The sequence below is a fragment of the Podarcis melisellensis genome (assembly GCF_964234715.1).
Source record: "Podarcis melisellensis genome assembly, chromosome: 11".
NCBI lineage: Eukaryota > Metazoa > Chordata > Lepidosauria > Squamata > Lacertidae > Podarcis > Podarcis melisellensis.
The window spans coordinates 53,442,653-53,460,786 of record NC_138543.1 but is presented as its reverse complement, the minus strand read 5'-3'; the positions used below and the strand labels follow the sequence as shown (position 1 = coordinate 53,460,786).

General features: G+C 46.2%; 1 protein-coding gene and 2 long non-coding RNA genes across 5 annotated transcripts in view; 2 read left to right on the top strand and 1 right to left on the bottom strand.

Annotated features, from left to right (window-relative positions):
* Positions 1-6,191, top strand: part of CTIF (cap binding complex dependent translation initiation factor) — a 181,361-nt gene extending 175,170 nt beyond the window's left edge. For all 3 annotated transcript variants that reach the window (XM_081929766.1, XM_081929765.1, XM_081929764.1), the window contains 2 exons: positions 2,261-2,314; positions 4,651-6,191. In XM_081929766.1, coding sequence (XP_081785892.1) covers positions 2,261-2,314; positions 4,651-4,866 — 270 coding nt within the window. In that variant the 3' untranslated portion in view covers positions 4,867-6,191. The remainder of the gene's footprint in view (positions 1-2,260; positions 2,315-4,650) is intronic.
* LOC309380231 overlaps positions 1-13,528 on the top strand; it is a 290,294-nt gene extending 276,766 nt beyond the window's left edge. The window contains exon 2 of the long non-coding RNA XR_014172747.1: positions 9,934-13,528. This is a non-coding gene — a long non-coding RNA (uncharacterized lncRNA). The remainder of the gene's footprint in view (positions 1-9,933) is intronic.
* LOC309380250 lies at positions 5,594-9,935 on the bottom strand. Its single transcript, XR_014172770.1, has 2 exons — positions 9,053-9,935; positions 5,594-7,647 (listed from the first exon to the last, which is right to left on the bottom strand). It is a non-coding gene; the product is annotated as an uncharacterized lncRNA (long non-coding RNA).
* Positions 13,529-18,134: the final 4,606 nt, after the last annotated feature.

Sequence of the window (18,134 nt, the reverse complement as noted above, 5' to 3'; positions counted from 1 at the left end):
TCACATGGTGTTGCTTTCATCACTTCCCTTTCCTTGTCCTTGCTCTGGGGTGACCTGCCAGAGTCCTCTCCTGAGAAATGTAAACATGGATGGCATAGCACTGCCCATAGGGAATGCATGGAAACAGACTGAGCCCCTATCACTTCATGGGCAAGGAGCTTTCAGAATGCCTGGGTTGTGTGTGTGTGTGTGTGTGTGTGTGTGTCTTTCTTGTGCTTTGTGTTTCCCAGCGTTCTTCAGATGAAGTCACACATCCTCTTCTCACAAAGTTAGTGCAGCTTCAGACAGCCAGGAAATGTAGTCTGTCTGCCGGTTGGGTGGTTCTCCCACATGGAATGCCAAGGAATCTTCTGCAGCGTGTTATTCTAGCTCCAAAAGCAAAGGCCGCTCCTCGCCTGACGAAGGAGATTAACTCGACTCCCGCCATTTCCTTCCTTCAAAGGCAGAAGAGGCAAGCGGCGAGGGATGGCTGACTCCAGCCTGCCCTGCCTGGGGTCCTCCCAGAGACATTTGGGTGGCCCTGGTGGACGAAGAAGACAGCCGTGGAGAAGGGAAGGTCTGGAGCAACCTTCCCCAACCTGGTGTCCTCAGCATGTTTTGCAGTACAGTACCCACCATCCCTGACTGTCATGGCATGTCCAGAGTGTGGAATTAGCTCTTTATTGTCAAAAGTGCACTTATTAAGTTAGGGGAAGGCGTGTCCATCCGTCCTACGTCTCTCAGCTACTCCTTGGCATGCACCCTTAAAGTAAAAGGTAAAGGTACCCCTGCCCGTACGGCAGACTCTGGGGTTGTGCGCCCATCTCACTTAAGAGGCCAGGGGCCAGCGCTGTCCGGAAACACTTCCGGGTCACGTGGCCAGCGTGACATCGCTGCTCTGGCAAGCCAGAGCCGCACAGGGAAACGCCGTTTACCTTCCCGCTGGTAAGCGGTCCCTATTTATCTACTTGCACCCGGAGGTGCTTTCGAACTGCTAGGTTGGCAGGCGCTGGGACCGAGCAGCGGGAGCGCACCCCGCCGCAGGGATTCGAACTGCCGACCTTTCGATCAGCAAGTCCTAGCCGCTGAGGCTTTAACCCACAGCGCCACCTGCGTCCCCATACTGCTCCTTAAAGTTGTTGCCTTTGACACGTGTATTCGCTAAGACGTGCGTGGAACACAAAAAGCTTTTATTTGGACATTACATTTGAAAAACTGATTCATTTATACATACATGGAACACAAAAGCTTCTATTTGGACCTTATGTATATAAGAACTGATCTACAGTCATACCTCAGGTTACAGCCACTTCAGGTTGTGTTTTTTCGGGTTGTGGACCACCGAAATCCAGAAGTACTGGAACGGGTTACTTCCGGGTTTCGGTCGCACATGTGTAGAAGCGCTAAATTGCGCTATGCGCAGAAGCGCTGAATCACAACCCACACAGACGCAGGTTGCGAATGTGCATCCCGCACGGATCACGTTCGCAACCTGAGCGTCCACTGTATTTGTATTTCCTGTTCTAAATGTTGGTCCTTAATTGCTTCTGCACAATTAGATAATGTGAAAAGAGTTATGTTTATATGATGCATAAAGAATTTATATAGCTAAACACAGCCAGTTATGTTGTGGGTATATTTGCAACGGAGACCTCAGTTTATGTGTCTTGCCCACCCAAGATGCATGCAAGCAGGCCATGACTGCGTCTGTGTGTAACCTGCCCCTGCTCCAAATCCTCTCCTGGTCCCAGGAGAAGATGTGGAAGACCTTGACTCTACAACAGCCTGATGTCTCTCTCTCTGCTCCTGCACTCCTTCTTTGCTCTCCAATTCTGCAGCTTCTCCTGCCTCTGCCTCTCGCCTCCCGCCTGTTCCAGGCTCCCCCAGATCATTGACCCACTTCTTCCAAGTTACTCTCCAACCCCCACTTCTCCCAGTGCCCCACTCCTCAGTTTCCAGTCACCACTCCTCAGGGTTCCAGCCACTCCCTGACAACTATTGCTCATACTGGAGAATGCAAAGTTGCGGGAAGCTGGTCTAAAGTAAACACGGGGAACCTGTAGCCCTCTAGACATTGCTGGACTAAGCTCTCATCCTCCCTGACCATTCTAGGTGGGGCTCATGGGAGTTGAAGTCCAACAGTCTCCGGAATGCTTCAGGTACTCCCCACCCCCCAGTCTAATGGGTGGATTAATATGGAAGCTAAGAAAAATCTCTAGTACATGAAAGGGTTTTCTAAGTGGCATCTCACTGTGTTTTTGCTTTCTTGTATTTTTTACAGTTGTTGCAGTCTCAGGACATAAAAGAAGATGCTGTCCTTTGCTGTGCAATGGAGGTAGGAATACTGACATTTTCATTTTAAGACGCAGGCCAGGAGATGGATCCCCTCGTTTTTTTGGTTTCTTGTTGGTCTCTCTATGGTTGAAAATCAGTCAATGGATGCGAAAGAGGTGGCGAGAGCCTGGTCAATAATTGTTTGCACCACACACGCCCACACTCATTGCTGTAGTGGATAGACTGGGACCTGGGAGACCTTGAGCTGCTTGGAGAAAAAGGTGGGGTATTACCAGGGCCATTTTTCCAAGGGGTGTGGGGCATCCAGGTGCCAAATTCTGGGGGGCACCAAATGTATAGCTACTGTATATCGGTCCCTCTCGATTGGCGGCAGTGAAAAGCAATGGAGTGAAAATCCCGACGAGTCAAGAAACAAAACAGTTTTTTTCTGTTGTTACAGGCGAACGAGGCCTGCCCCCCCCCAAAAAAGGTCAACAAATTTGGTTTTCCCCCTCCCCCCAAAAAAAAGCTCAAATTTGGGGGTGCTGGGCAGATCTTTGCACCCCGGGGGTGCATATGCTAAAGATGGCCCTGTGTATTACTGCCATAAATAAAATACCGTATTTTTTGCACCATAACACTCACTTTTTTCCTCCTAGAAAGTAAGGGGAAATGTCTGTGCGTGTTATGGAAGAAATGCCTACGGGTGGCCTGCCTACGGATTTTCCTCCTCTAAAAATTACGTGCATGTTATGGTCGGGTGCGTGTTATAGAGCGAAAAATACGGTAAATTGTAATCCTGCAGGAGAAAATATCCCAATAGGGCCATAGGCCTGCTGTGTCCAGCTGCCCTGATGTTGTGTTTGAAAGGCAGGATATGAATCAAAATAATGTCACTGTTTATTTATTTCCATTTACGAATTTCTTCCTATAAAAGCACACTGGGGGGGGGCTTAAAAATAAAAGCACCAGCCATTAAAACTGCCTCACATATAAGCACAATTAAAATGGTTTTATGTACAAAAACAAATTCAAAGACGGAAGGAAGGAACAACCCCAACTAGAGAAGAATGGCAAACCAAGGTGACGGACTATGCTGAAATGGCAAAATTAACTGGGAAGCTCAGAAATCAAGAGGACAAGAACTTTAAAAAAGAATGGGGGGAGTTTATAATTTATTTAAAAGACCATTGTAAGCAGGTTAAAATATTAGCAGGATTTTAAACACCACTTGTAAAGTAATGGAAAGTATGGATAATTTGGAAGGATGGCATTTGGACAAGTATTGATATGTGGTTGTAAATATTATCATTTGGACCCATGGAAGCGATGGGGGGGGGGAGTCAGGAGATTCAGAGTAATCTCAATATTTGGATTTTGAATTGTGTTTGGGCTTTTTTTATGTTTATACTTTTTAGAGTCAAATAAATAAAAATCAAAACCAATGCAGATACAGAATGGGATAAAACTGCTCATTTAAAAGGCTTGTTGAAAAAAAGGCCTTTAGCAGATTCTCAATAGACAACAGAGAAGGCATCTGGCTCCAGCGAGGAGTTGCCACCATGCTAAAGGCCGGATTCTGGTATCATTTGAACTGGACCTCCTAATGAGGGAGGGAGGGGTGTTATTGGTTTGCTTTGTTCTTGTTTTATCATCTATTTTGTGTTTTTATCTTGCATTTTTATGATGCGAAACCGCCCTGAGATCTATGGATGAAGGGTGGTATACAAATTAAATTAATAAACTAAATATCCGCAGGGCGCCCTCTCTGGCAGAGCGCAGTATATAAGGGATGAGACGATATTTTAAGTATCCTGGTCCCAAGCTGTACAGTCATACCTCGGGTTACAGCCACTTCAGGTTGCGTCTTTTCGGGTTGCGGACCGCCGAAACCCAGAAGTATTGGAACGGGTTATTTCCGGGTTGTGGCAGTCACACATGCGCAGAAGCACTAAATTGTACTTTGCACATGCGCAGACGCGCCGAATCGCAACCTGCCTGTGTGTAGACGTGGGTTGCGAACACTGCGGGTTTCGCATGTGCATCCCGCACGGATCACATTCGCAAACCGAGTGTCCACTGTGTAGGACTTTGTACACCAAAATCAGCCTGGCGGCTCACTGGCAGACGCTGTGATCCTTTTAAGCAGAGACGTAGCATGATGGCCGCAGCCTGATCCCATGAGCCTCTCTGGACTGCTGCGTTTTGCAGCCCCAGAGCGAAATGCGTAAGCTTTCCCAAAGAAAAGCAAAACTAGACGAGGCTTCCTTCTCCGCCTCGTTTCTTCCCAGGTGGAGAGAGAAGGTGGACTTGGTGGCACCAGGGCGGGACGGGCCCTCTTTAATGCCCAGTGTTTGACCCCGTTCTCATTCTCTCTCTCTCTCTCTTTCTCGACAGCTGCAAAGCACCGGCCGGCTCCTGGAGGAGCAGCTGCCCGAGATGATGATGGAGCTCCTGGCGATTGCCCGCGACAAGATGCTGTGCCCCTCGGAGTCCATGCTGACCCGGTCCCTCCTCCTCGAGGTCATTGAGCTGCACGCCAACAACTGGAACCCCCTGACGCCCCCCATCACGCAGTACTACAACAAGACAATTCAGAAACTGACAGCCTGAGAGGGAGGCGGGGTTGGTGGTGGAGAGCCAGGAGGAGGAGGAAGACACGCACTTTAAAAACAAAACAAAAAGCAAAACACAACAGGAGAGAGAGAGAGAGAGAAGAGAAAGGATTTGGGCAAGGAACTGAGCTACAGCAACCAGGGAAGGACCGAGCGACCTTTTGTGGTCCAGATACCTAAGAAGAAAAACTCCCAGCATGCTTACGAATATGTTCCTGGGGGCGAAGCATGTTTCTTTTCAGCCGTGTCCTCAAGTGCCGTCGCCGCCCCCCACTCCCTCCGTGCCTGCTTTTTTTTGTTTCGAGGCTCCCCTTTCTCCATCCCGCCCCCGTCGCTCATTCAGCTCCACATCCCGCCGGGTCATTGTTTCGGTTCGAGAAAGAACACGGCGGGCTTGAATAGGGAGCGCGGAGAGCCAGGCAGAGATGGCTTTCACCAGGCGCCTCCTGGCTTGCAGTGACCAACTGGCAGGAGGCAGAACGCAGCAGATGTCTTTTGGGGGGACAAAGGCAGACACGTTCCACACCAGACTCTGGTAATTGACAGCTTTTGTCAGGCAAAGAGACACCCCCCTCCTCCCCCCTCCTTTCTTCCACTCCTCTTGTCTTCATGGTTTTGTCTCCTTCGCTTTCCTCCTGTTCCACCCCCCCTTTCATCCGACCCTGAAACCCCCATTCCAGATTAGACATTCAGAGGGGATAAAATTCTCTCTTTCACTCTCCCCCCCCCCTCCCAAAAAAGAAAAATTGCACTGGGTATTGTTTTTCATTTCTTTTCTTTTCTCATTGGTGTATTATTTTATGCACATTATGTATAGCATATATCTTATATATCCGAACGGACAAATTGCTATCTTGAGTTTTGGGAAGCAAAGATAATGTTACGACGCAAGCGGAGGGTTGCTTGAGGACCTCGAAGTACTGGGAGCGCAACCCCAAAGCCACTTTAGAAGAATTATAGCCACAAAACGTCTTGCCCGGTGGGTTCACATTAACAGCCTGATTCCATGATGATTTCACCGGGACTTATTTTCCAGATAGAAGGTCAAATCCATACGTTGCAATTGCTGTCAGAATACACCAGTGTTGGTACCAGTTTCCTGAAGGGAACGTCTAACATAGTGATTTCATACAAAAGTGTTGAAATCTTTTAATTGCCGTGTACATAAGTGTTTAAAGAAGCATGTGTACAGGGACAGAGGATATCCACACATTAAGAGTTCAGTACAAGAAACACTGGTTCTTCTCTCAGCAGTTGCAATGTGTGGATGTTCCTTAATCATGCGCTTAAATTATATTAAATTAAAGCATAGCTTAAATGAAATTCAGAGCAGTGCGCCAGATGATTTCAGAAACGGTCAGTCTGCAGCTAATCGGTTGAAGTTGAAGGTTGTGGGGGATGACATTTGTCAGCTAATCAAGAAGCAGCTCAGCCTTTGGGTTGGGGTTTGTGTGTTAACACTTTTCCTGCTTACGAACAGCTTTTTAATTCCAGTCTTATTCCTAATTACGCAGTTGAACCGGGGCCCCTTACAGTTGAGCCTAGAAACAAGAAAGGGAATGGGGATGGGAAGAGGGGAGTGGAAGTTGTTCTTTAGAAGCCAGTAAATAGGAGGAGATATGTACGTATGTATGTGGTATTTGAAGTTTTGGACAGAGACAGAGAAAAAAGGAAGGAAGGAAGGAAGGAAGGAAGGAAGGAAGGAAGGAAGGAAGGAAGGAAGGAAGGAAGGAAGGAAGGCTTTTGTGTTCTGACAAGAAGAGTTTCATTTTTATGGGTTGTATCCAGTGTGAGTCATATTCAGAGTAAACCCATTGACACTGATCGACTTGAGTTAGCCATGTCCTTTAATTTCAGTGTTATGTTGTATGTTAATTTTTAACATACAACCCTATGTTTATTTTCCCGATACTTATTGTGTTGCAGAGCCATAGGGTTTTAGCTGAAACCTGCCATTGGTTATTTCTCCCACTCTAGAAGGCCAGTTTTCTGAATGAATAAGCCACCCAAAGAGGATTATTTATCTGCGTGAGATGACATTTTTAGATAATAATAATAATTTATTTATACCCCGCCCATCTGGCTGGGTTTCCCCAGCCACTCTGGGTGGCTTCCAACAAAATATTAAAATACAATAGTCCTTCAGATATTAAAAGCTTCCCTAAAGAGGGCTGCCTTCAGATGTCTGAGGGAGTTTGGGAGAAGGGAGTTACGGTGGAGAAGCCTTCGTCAACCTGGTGCCCTCAGTATGTTTTTGGACTACAGTTCCCATCAGCCCCTGCCAGCACTGAGTTGCCCAAAGGCATCTAGGGAGCACCAAGGTTGATGGAGGCTAGAGTAGAGGAAGGGTGGCACAGCTACTAAGGCAAGGTTCCTCCTGAGTACTTCACACCACAATTCCCGCCTCATTTTAAAAGCAGCTCTGTCCTTCGTGGGGGCCAGAAATGGCCGCAGGCCTTTCGATAACAGTATCAACTTAGTTGTGAGGCAGGATGAAGCCTGGTGCGAGTCACGGCACTTGGTGTTGCTAACCGTGGTTAAGGTTTACGTTTCAGTTTACTGGATTTGTGAATCCCTTCCGACAACAAGAAGCCCTGAAGTGATTCACAAGAAGAATAAAGCAAACAATGCAAACATCCAGTCATTGGGGCTGTCCTGATACCTGAGAAAACAAAAAATGCCATTGCCTGGCACCGGAAGGTGGCAAAGTTGGTGCCAGGTGGGCCTCCCTGCAGAGAGCATTCCATCAATGGGAGTTGCTGTAAAAAAGGCCCATTCTCTCGTCACCTTCTAGGCCTCCCTCAGAGGTGGCACACAGAGCAGGGCCTCAGTTGACAATCTCAGGGTCTGGGCAGGTTCATATAAGGTTAAGGTTTAGATTTAGGAGTCCACTGCCATATATAATGCTTTATGGGTAAACACCAACACTTTTAAATGGACCCACGTAAAAGACCAAGTATGCATTATTTGTCGGTAGCAGACAAAGTATGCCCATAGACCACCATGGTTCCACTGCACAGGAGTTGTCTCAACAGCACAGACAGGATCTAGGAAAGGCATCCCTCCTGGACCGGCCCTGTATTAGCCCAAGGGCTTGACCCTCCTGAAGACCCTTATAATATGGGGTTGGTTGCCTTGGAATAGTCTGGGCATCCAGTGGATTGGGCCCCCAATCCTTCCGGTTCCGCCAAAAGCTCAGGGATTTTTCAAGCACCATCATAGGGAACAACCTAAAGCAAGGACGCCCCAGCCTAGAAGTTAGCTATGAGCACATCTTCATTGCGGACTTTAATAAACCACTATCTTAACATCCCAAGGGAAAAGTAGTTCTGTAAAAGAATATTGCAGGGCCCCCACCCCTTTGCTGCTAGACTGGGTGAGGAAGTGCACTTTAAGTTGACACATTTGGGGGTACCATTAAAGAAGCGGCAGATCTGGTTTTAAACCAGATTTTCTGCATCGTAAGGACATGGAAAGAGCCCTGCTGGCACACACACACACACACACACACACAGGCCTATCTGGTCCAGGAGCCGATTTCACACATTGGCCATCCAGTAAACCTGAATGTGAAGCCCACAAGCAGAAGGCAAAGGGCAATGGCTTTCTCCAACAGCTGCTTCCCAGTGAGTGGCAGAGGCATGCACACACCTGCCAGTCCTTGGAGCAGCAGCCATTGATAAAACACATCAGTGAATTTCCTTGTCATTTTCCTGGTGAGAAAGAAGCCGGTTAGTTGCACAAGGGAATCAAATCGGCATCATTTGTGCAACCTGAATTTGACAGTGAGAGACTGAATCCCACCCAAAAACAGTGACAGCCTGGGAGCTCCTGCTGCCAGAAAATGCTGCAAGGGCCATTCGCTTAGAAATGAGGATAAGAGAAATTCATAGAGGAGGGGAGGAAAACATCAACTGCTAACTGTTAGTAGGCAGTCTTCCTTGTAGCAACTCTTAACTGGGAGCAGAGAACAGGGGAAGTGTGTTGCCTATGTGTCCTGTTTCACTGCAAGTTACCCTAAAATTAAGATTCGCCACATGTAGGCTCCCAGTTTGAAACCTCGTGGTGAGACTTTCGGAGGAGGCCTGGGGCTGTCGCGAAGGGCATCAGCCTTAGTCTCCCTTGTGAAATTTGGGGTCACTTTCCCAGTTGTTTGGCCACTTCCCTGCCGCCTGTCCCGAAACACCTGCTAATCTGTGTGGCACCCAAGATTTCAGAGGTAATTTTAGCCTCGGTGGCACTTGGTGTGTGTCCCTTGCAAACTTATTTTCCACCCGTCACTCTTGCAAAAAAAACAACAACAACCCTGTGCACTCTTTCTGGTTTAGGCAAATGGAAGAATCTCTTCTCCTGCACTAATTGGAAGGTAGCAAAGAGGTAGAACACAACGAAGAATTAATACGGCCACAAACTGCCTGGTGTCATATGTGGAAGTGCAGCATTCCTCCTCTGTTCCATTCAGTGCTTTCAGTTTGACCTCTGAAAAATATTAAATGGAGAGAAGAGGGAGGACCTACTCCAGTGCAGACCTATATTTTACTCCCTTTCGAAAGCCCTAAATTTTCACTTAATCACTTGCAATTTTCTTGGACTATGAAGAGGGAAAGCAAAAGCCGCATGACGGTAATTCTGTTAAAGTGCTTTGCTGCCGCCAGCCATGAAAGCTCCGGTCAGGGATGGCCTTTAATAGAGATTGCTTTTGAATAGCAGCCGTGGACCCAGCCTTAATGGAATCGGTCCCATTACTTCCTTCTGCAGTCCTGGGTTTCCTCCTCGGCCTCCAGTGGGCAACATCTGTGTTCATCTCCTGATAGCGGTGTGTCCCAGTGCCCTTCCATGACTAATTTATATGTAAGCATCCTCCAATTTAATTTCTTTCAGCCAGTGTCTTGATTATTTAACCTGATGTTCTGATTGTTCCGCTCATCTGTGGAAATCTAAACGTTGGTAAAAATTATAAACAGCTTCTCCTGAGCCCTTTGACATCAACAAATTGTTGGTGTGTTGTTGCTTTTAAAATATAACAACAAGCTAGTGGCTTCCGATTGGGGGTGATTTTCCTCAGGTAAATGGAACCTCCAGTTGCAGCTGCAGTATACATCAGAAATTCCAGATGCTGTAGGCAAGCCAGAAAGGGAAAGCATTAGACCTCAATGTCCTCCTTCCCTGAGCTTCTCTGAGACAGAAGCTTTGTCATATCTGTTATAGACCGAATCCTGCAGTAGAACAACTCTGGGCTGTTCCAGCAAGATGATCTCTTGTTTAGTTGAGATGCCTCTGCCAAGCTCAATATGGAATAAATCAGCTACATCACCATCCAGTAAGGCTTTTGACAAAGTTCCCCATGATATTCTTGCAGAGAAGCTGGTAACATGGGCTGGGCAAGGTAACAGTTTGGTGGATTTGTAGCCAGTTGACTGACCGAACCCAAAGAGTACTCATCAATGGTTCCTCATCAGCCTGGAAAAAGTGACCAGTGGGGTGCCACAGGGTTCTATCCTGGACCCGTTGTTTTTCAGTGTCTTTATAAAGGACTTGGATGAAGGAATGGGGGGGGGGTGCTCATCAAATCTGCAGATGACACCAAACTGGGAGGGGTAGCTAATGCCGCAGAAGACAGAATCAGAATTCAAAATGACCTTAATAGATTGGAGAACTGGGCCCAAAATGAATTTCAACAGGGACAAATGTAAGGTTCTGCACTTAGGCAGGAAGAACCGGCTACAAAAATATAAGATGTGAGGGGTAGCTGCCTTGCCAGTAATTTGAAAAGGATCTAATGGTCTTGGTGGACCACAAGCTTGACATGAGTCAACAGTGTGATGCAGCAGCTGAAAAGCAAAGCTGGTGCTCTTCTAGGCTGCATCAACAGAAGTATAATGTCCAGATCAAGGGAAGTCATTGTACTGCTCTATTATTCTGCCTTGGCCAGACCACACCTGGAATACTGTGGTCCGGTTCTGAGCACCACAATTTAAGAAGGATAATGACAAGCTGGAAGGTGGGCAGAGGAGGGCAACCAAGATGATCAGTGATATGGAAACCGAGCCTTATGAGGAATGGTTGAGGAAGTTGGGTATGTTTAGGCTAGATAAGGGAAGACAGAGGAAATATCTAAAGAGCTTTCACATGAAAGAGGGAGCAAGCTTGTTTTCTCCTGCTCTGGAGGCTAGGACCCAAACCAACGGCTAAAGTTAAAAGAAAGGAGATTCTGACTAAAAATTAGGAAGAACTTTCTGATGGTAAAAGCTGTTTGACGGTGGAACAGACTCCCAGAAGAGCTGGTGGTTTCTCCTTCCTTGGAGGTTTTTAAGGAGAGGTTGAGTGGCCATCTGTCATGGATGCTTTAGCTGAGATTCCTGCATTGCAGGGAGTTGGACTAGATGACCCTTCAGGGTCCAATTCTGCGAAAATCAGCTGCATTTGGATAAAGGGCCAGATAGCATTGCATACATCTACACTGACATATTGGGGGCACCATGACTGAACGCCACTAAACGGGGGGTTTCTTACACCTGCACTTCTTATTCAAGAGGCTTCCCTTCTTCTGAGCTGAAGGTTTTGAGTTCTTTTCTGTGGGGGATTGTGGTTCAAATGAACCTTGCAAAATGTGAGTATGTTCCAGGAGGGGCTGTTCACTGTAGAGCCCCAGGAAGGGGGTGCAGTGCTAAGATGCAGAAAGACGCAGTGCACTCCATAGTGAAGACTTAGCTGGTGGTATAGTAATTTCCATAGGAATGATGGGCAATCAATTCTATGACTTCTATGGGATCAAGGAAGAAGGGCACTTGGAGATAGGGCAAGGGGGGTGGGCTAAAGTTGGCCTCTGTCCCTGGGGACTCAGGCTCAAACCTGCTTCACAGCTCTTTCCTGAACCTTGATTCTTGGTCACACTTGAGTGTGACAGCATGGTGATTGGGCCGGGGGGGGGGGACAGATGTAAAAGTCTGGAGAAAATTAAGTGATCGGCCTTCCCCTTTCTGTACCAGGAATGAATTGATATTTCAGCATATTGTGGTAGAGCGGAACAGCTTATTTCTTTGTAAACACTTTGTGGTGGTATCCAGCCCCAGTTTTTTGGTTTGTTTTTTTTTTTGTTTTCACTGAAGGATCTTAGACTCATGTAGCAACCCTCCCTTGGGAATCTCATACAGAGCAGCTCTTAAGGGAACTGTCTTCTTTACTCTGAATGCTAATCTGGAATGAAAGGCCCACCCCCCCCCTTGTTCTGTTCTCACAATTACCGCAACGTTTCAGAAGAACTCAAGTACAGGACCAGCTAATGCACACCAGACAAACTTTGGAACGCTTTTAGCTACCCTTTCGTTTGACAAGTGGGTTTGCATGAACAGGGAGAAGGGGGTTCCTAAAGATTTTTGGGAAGTGTGATCCACAGTCCTGAGCCGCTCATGTGGATCATGCCCGTTCAGGGTTAAATTAATCTAGTTTAATATTGCTCTCTGCTCCAGGGTTTTGATGGGGGTTTTTTTGGGGGGGGGAGTGGGTGATGAGTCCCCTTTTTATTTCCTATGCTCTCACAACACTGGGTCCTGTATACCAGGGCTTCCTAACTTTTGGGGGACTATCTGCACCCTGGAACATACCCACCCTCTCACAAGACTACAGGCGCCATAATACGGTTGGCTCAAGCAATAAAATGTTTCCCATGCACTTGTCTGGTATGAGGTCGTTGACTGGGGACGTAGTAGAAACAAATAGGTCTTCTCAAGAGGAGAGACGGGCAGTCGTATAGCCCTTTGCCTTTCCAGAACGAGATAGCAACGCAGGAACACTTATTTGCGTGGAATCCAATTGCAGAACCTTTTGGGCCAGGGGGTTTCTTTTCCATTCGGCTGCATTGCTGAGCAAAAGTTCTTACCACGTCTTAATCGAAATCCAGGACGCTCAGCGAAGACCAGATGAAATTGCAGGTCTCCCTCAAAGCCTGCCTGTTGGAGAAGGACAAAAAAAACCAACAGTAGCTTGTTAGGTGATCATGTGAGCATCCTTGAAGTTACTCAATTCTGTTGCGATCCTTTGCACAATGGGGTCTACCTCCAGAAAATGTATGCCTTGGATTGCAGCCCTGGTTCTTATTCCCCCACCCCACCCCCGTGGATATGTCTGGTGTTGTTGTTTTTAATTTATTTAAAGCTAATTGTTTTCTTAAACTGGCTAATCATTAATACTCCTATCAACCTGGATGCATATCTAGGGTCTGCAGAATTAAGTTGACATTTAAGCTATCAAAATCCTGTGTCAAAAAAAAACAACAGTATGGAGCAGTGGTTTTCTTTAGAACACAGAGTTACGTTAACGATTTTTTTTTAATTGCAAAAAAAATATGTATTTATTTTGTTTGAAAACCAACATTTAATTTAATCATTTATCATATTTTGGGGTTTTTTAAGTGCTTTTGTTTAAAAAATATTGTTAAAATTTTTTAAAAAAAACCATTCTGGAACTGGGGAGACTTAGATGTTGGTAATAAGAGGAAGGCGGATGGGGAGAAAACGCTCCCTGCATTTACAACATTTAATAGACTGTTAAGGGAAGGGAGAGGACAATTCTTCATGGCAATTCAGTTTTGTTTATGGAACATCCCGAACCGCTGTATGCTATAAAATACATCATCTGAGTAATAAAAGTTTCAAGCTCGACAGTTTGCCATCTCTGTTGATATGTGGTATCAGTTCTGGTGGTCTTAAAAGACTTGCTTATTTTGTTTGGCTTGGAATGAAGAATGGGAGAAAAGAAGTTATTGCAGAAAAGAGAAAAAGTACAAAACCCCTGGGTTTGGATGGAGCCATTTTTTCACTTTTAGAACAGCTGGAACGGACTGTATTGTTCAGTTGTGTTCTTGGTCCAGCAAGAAGCAAGCATATGGTGTTCCCAGCGACTCCAGTCTTTAAATGCTCACCACACACCAAACACACACAGACATTTACAACAGTCCCTTTCAATTGCAGTGGAGAGGGCTGAGCATGCTACCGAAACCATCACACAATTAAACAACCTCCGATGGCAATCCTATCTCCATTTACCATAGAGTAAGCCCCATTAAGCTAGAAATCAAAGCAGCATGGGTGGCTTTGAAAGCTACGTTTTCTTGTTTTCTTTTTTCATATCATTTTTATTAGTTTTGCAATAATACTTTCCATTGCAATCTCTCCTCTTATATTACACATTTTGGCTTTTTAGGGCCCTGACTTCCTTTAAACCTTCCTTATGATTTCCTATCTTTCATTTCAGATTTCTGCATTTTCACTATTTGACCGTTGCTTTAAAATCAAAAACATGAAAACATACATTCTTATTCTTATCTGAAGTGGGTTTTGTACCTTTCCTTACAAAGCTGCTTGCAATCCTACCAACGTATTTGATTGAATACAGTTGTCTTTCAAATAATTTACAAATTTGGTCCAGTCCTTGATGAACTTTTGGTCCTGCTATTCTCAGATTCCTCCCGCCATTTTGGCCAGTTCCGCATACTCCATTAGCTTCAATTGCCTTTCTTCCTTTGTTGGTAATTCCAGAAAGCTACGTTTTCAAGGCCATCCCAACATGTCCTTTCCTCCTCCATTCATCACTTCTGGTGGAAATCCACCATTATTACATTTATGAGGTCTGAACTTTCCACAGGTGTACTGGGGGTGGGGTTCCTCAGGGACAATATGTTCTATCCCAAATCCTTCTGGCTGTTCTGTTGGCTTCTGGGCAGCGGTAGGAATGCACCCTACCCTGGGTCTGGATGGAACCATTTCTTCACTCTTAAGAGTGGCCAAAACAAGTTGCGTTGTGCATTAGCGGCCACTATGCTTTTGCCAGGGACATGAGAATGCTCTTTTTATTTTTCTGGGAAAAGACCTTCCGTGAGCTACAACTCCCAGTCTGCCTTTGGTGGAGATGGTGCAAAATTTCACGGCTTAGATATTGGGGTCACTCATAGCTTGGTGGGTTAGAGTGTGGTGCTGATAACGCCAAGGTTCCTGATACGATCCCTGTATGCGGCAGCTGCATATTCGTCCATTGCAAGGCAATGGACAACTCCCATCACCCCCAGCTAGCAAAGCCAGAGCTCAGGGATGATGGGAGTTGTAGTCCAACATCTGGGGACCCACAGGTTGGGAACCACTGGACTAGATTATCCTCGGTGTCCCAACTCTCCAGTTCTGTCACAGAGGTGTGTTCTGGCAGATACAGAAGTGCCACCATTTAACAAGCGCAAGCTCTGAATTTGATTTGATTTAGCAGTGGGTTTCCCTGAACCAGCCCACATCATTCCTGTTAGTGCTAGTATTATTGCATATTAATAAACCCCACCCTCCCTCCAAGGAGCTCAAGGGGTGGTGTATATAATTCTCCCACTCTCCATTTTATTCTCACAACAACGCTGTGAGGTAGGTCCAGCTGAGTGATTGGCACAATGCCACCTATTGAGCTTCACCGTTGAGTGGGGATTTGAACCCTGGTCTCCCAAAACTCTTAACTGCTAAATGCTGGGTGTTATTGGCAGAATAAGAAGAGGAGTTTGGATTTGATAACCCGCTTTATCACTCCCCTTCAGGAGTCTCAAAGCGGCTAACATTCTCCTTCCCCTTCCTTCTCCACAACAAACACTCTGTGAGGTGAGTGAGGCTGAGAGACTTCAGAGAAGTGTGACTAGCCCAAGGTCACCCAGCAGCTGCATGTGGAGGAGCGGGGAAGCGAACCCGGTTCACCAGATTACGAGTCCACTGCTCTTAACCACTACACCATGAATCAAACTATGCCTCTTCCTGGACCGCATCACATCAAGCCACAGGAGGCCATTTGTAAATAATCATCATCACCATCATCATCATCATCATAATAGTTTATTATTTATACCCTGCCCATCTGGCTGAGTTTCCCCAGCCACTCTGGGCGGCTCCCAATCAGTGTTAAAAACAGTACAGCATTACATATTAAAAACTTCCCTGAACAGGGCTGCCTTAAGATGTCTTCTGAATGTCAGGTAATTCTTTATCTCTTTGACATCTGATGGGAGGGTGTTCCACAGGGCGGGTGCCATTACCGAGAAGGCCCTCTGTCTGGTTCCCTGTAGCCTCACTTCTCGCAATGAGGGAACCGCCAGAAGGCCCTCAGCGCTGGATCTCAGTGTCCGGGCTGAACGATGGGGGTGGAGACGCTCCTTCAGGTATGCAGGACCGAGGCCGTTTAGGGCTTTAAAGGTCAGCACCAACACTTTGAATCGTGCTCGGAAACGTACTCGGAAACATTTGAATGCTCTCCCAACCTGCACACAGAAAACTTGAAGGAACTGGGCAGCACATAGCCTCTTCCTAGTCATGGGATGTCTCTATTAATAGGATGGCTTTTTCTACCTGCAGGAAATCTTTCCAACATGCAGCCCAGAAAAAGTGTTGCCTTGTGATTCAGTGAACCTCTAAACTGGGCTATAGAGAGGCGTACAATAGCAGGGATAATGTTCCCCTCCCACGCTTGAGCATCTCTGAACATGCGCCCAGGTGCATTTGAAGAAAAAAAAGAAAAAGGCGCTTTGTGTTTCTGCGTGCAAAAGAACCCAATCATTCTTACTCAGAAGTGTTTTCCTTTAATCTGTGTGATCTATTATATTCAACCTGGTGTTGGATGGAATTCAAGGAAAAGGCAGTCATTGTAGTGACTCTGAAAAAAATGTACTCCTATTCATGGCCTGTGCATTTGTCCTTCAGTCTTGGCGTTGCTTTCCTTCTAAGCAACAAAGAAGGAACATCCAACGCTCGCATCCTTTTTGTCTCTGTCATGCTTTGTCTCTTTTCTCTCTGCAACCATGCTAAAAAAATCTGTGCCCTTTCTACACACTCGCCCCAGTCAAGCCAAGGGCAGTACGGATGCTCTCCGCGCAAGAGCCCAGCCAACTTGAATAAAATATTGGGAGGGGGGCAGGTAAGCCCCGCCCAGCATAAATGATCACATGATGTTGTGCGCACACACCATATGAATGGCAATGCCCAACAACTGGGGGGGACGGGACTCCTCAAATATTTTATCGGGGGCCAAACCACCACCCCAGCCCTAGGGTCCTATGAACCCAGACAGGTTCAGCAACCAACACTGATTACACAAAGCTGGAATTCTCCAGGATTTAGGGCTCATTCACACCCACAGGCATAGCCAAGGGGGTCCCCAATGAAGTAAATAATAAAAACACTTAACTAAAGAACCAATCCCATTGCAGATAGCTTGGTTCTGCCCCCCCCCCAAAAAAACCAAACATTGATCCTGGTTATGCCCATGTCCACACATCCATTTGCCCTTCCACTCTCCACCCCCAGAAAACTCACGGTTTAGGGATGAATCAGAGCACACAGCAATTGGGTTTTCTTTGTTTTGATTTCTCACTAAAGTGTGGGGTTTCCAGTGGAAATCAGGAGGGTAAAGTTTGGACCCCCGCTTTCTGGTCATGGGACAAAGTGTGGACAAGCACATAATCTCACCCATTCAATATTCCTTCCAATCAGCTAATCGGTACACATGTTTTCTGAAGGTGGATCAGATATCTAGCTCAATCCCTTATTTCGTTTTTTTAAAAAAGGAGGGTGTACAGCAGCAGAGCTGCTCCCCTCACACCACACACTGCAAGACTGCCCCCACTCCCATCTGTTAGGCATAGATAAAGGACCACACGTTACTGTCATGAAGAGGGGAGTTGCAGCAGCATGGTGAAAAGGTAGGTCTTGTCTTTTCTGGAGGAAGTCTATGGTCACTTGCCAGCAGCCTGTTTATTGACTCGTTTGCAGGGAGATTATTATTATTATTATTATATTTTATTTATACTCCACCCTCCCCAGCCAAGACCAGGCTCAGGACAGCTAACACCAGTATAAAAACAATTGATTAAAATACAACTTAAAAACAAGTTTAAAATACAACATTAAAATGCAGCCTCATTTCAGTAGGAACTCAAATAAAGAACTTTTTTGGGGATGAAAACGTCAAGTCTTCACCAAGGCCAACTATCCAGACTAGTCCTACATGGGCCAGAAAAAAAGCCAGGGAAGTCCCCAAACAGATGATACATCAAGCCATGGGTAGGCAAACTAAGGCCTGGAGGCTGGATCCGGCCCAATTGCCTTCTAAATCCAGCCCACGGACAGTCCAGGAATCAGTGTGTTTTTACATGAGTAGAATGTGTCCTTTTGTTTAAAATGCATCTCTGGGTTATTTGTGGGGCATAGGAATTCGTTCATATTTTTTCCCCAAGATATAGTCCGCCCCCCC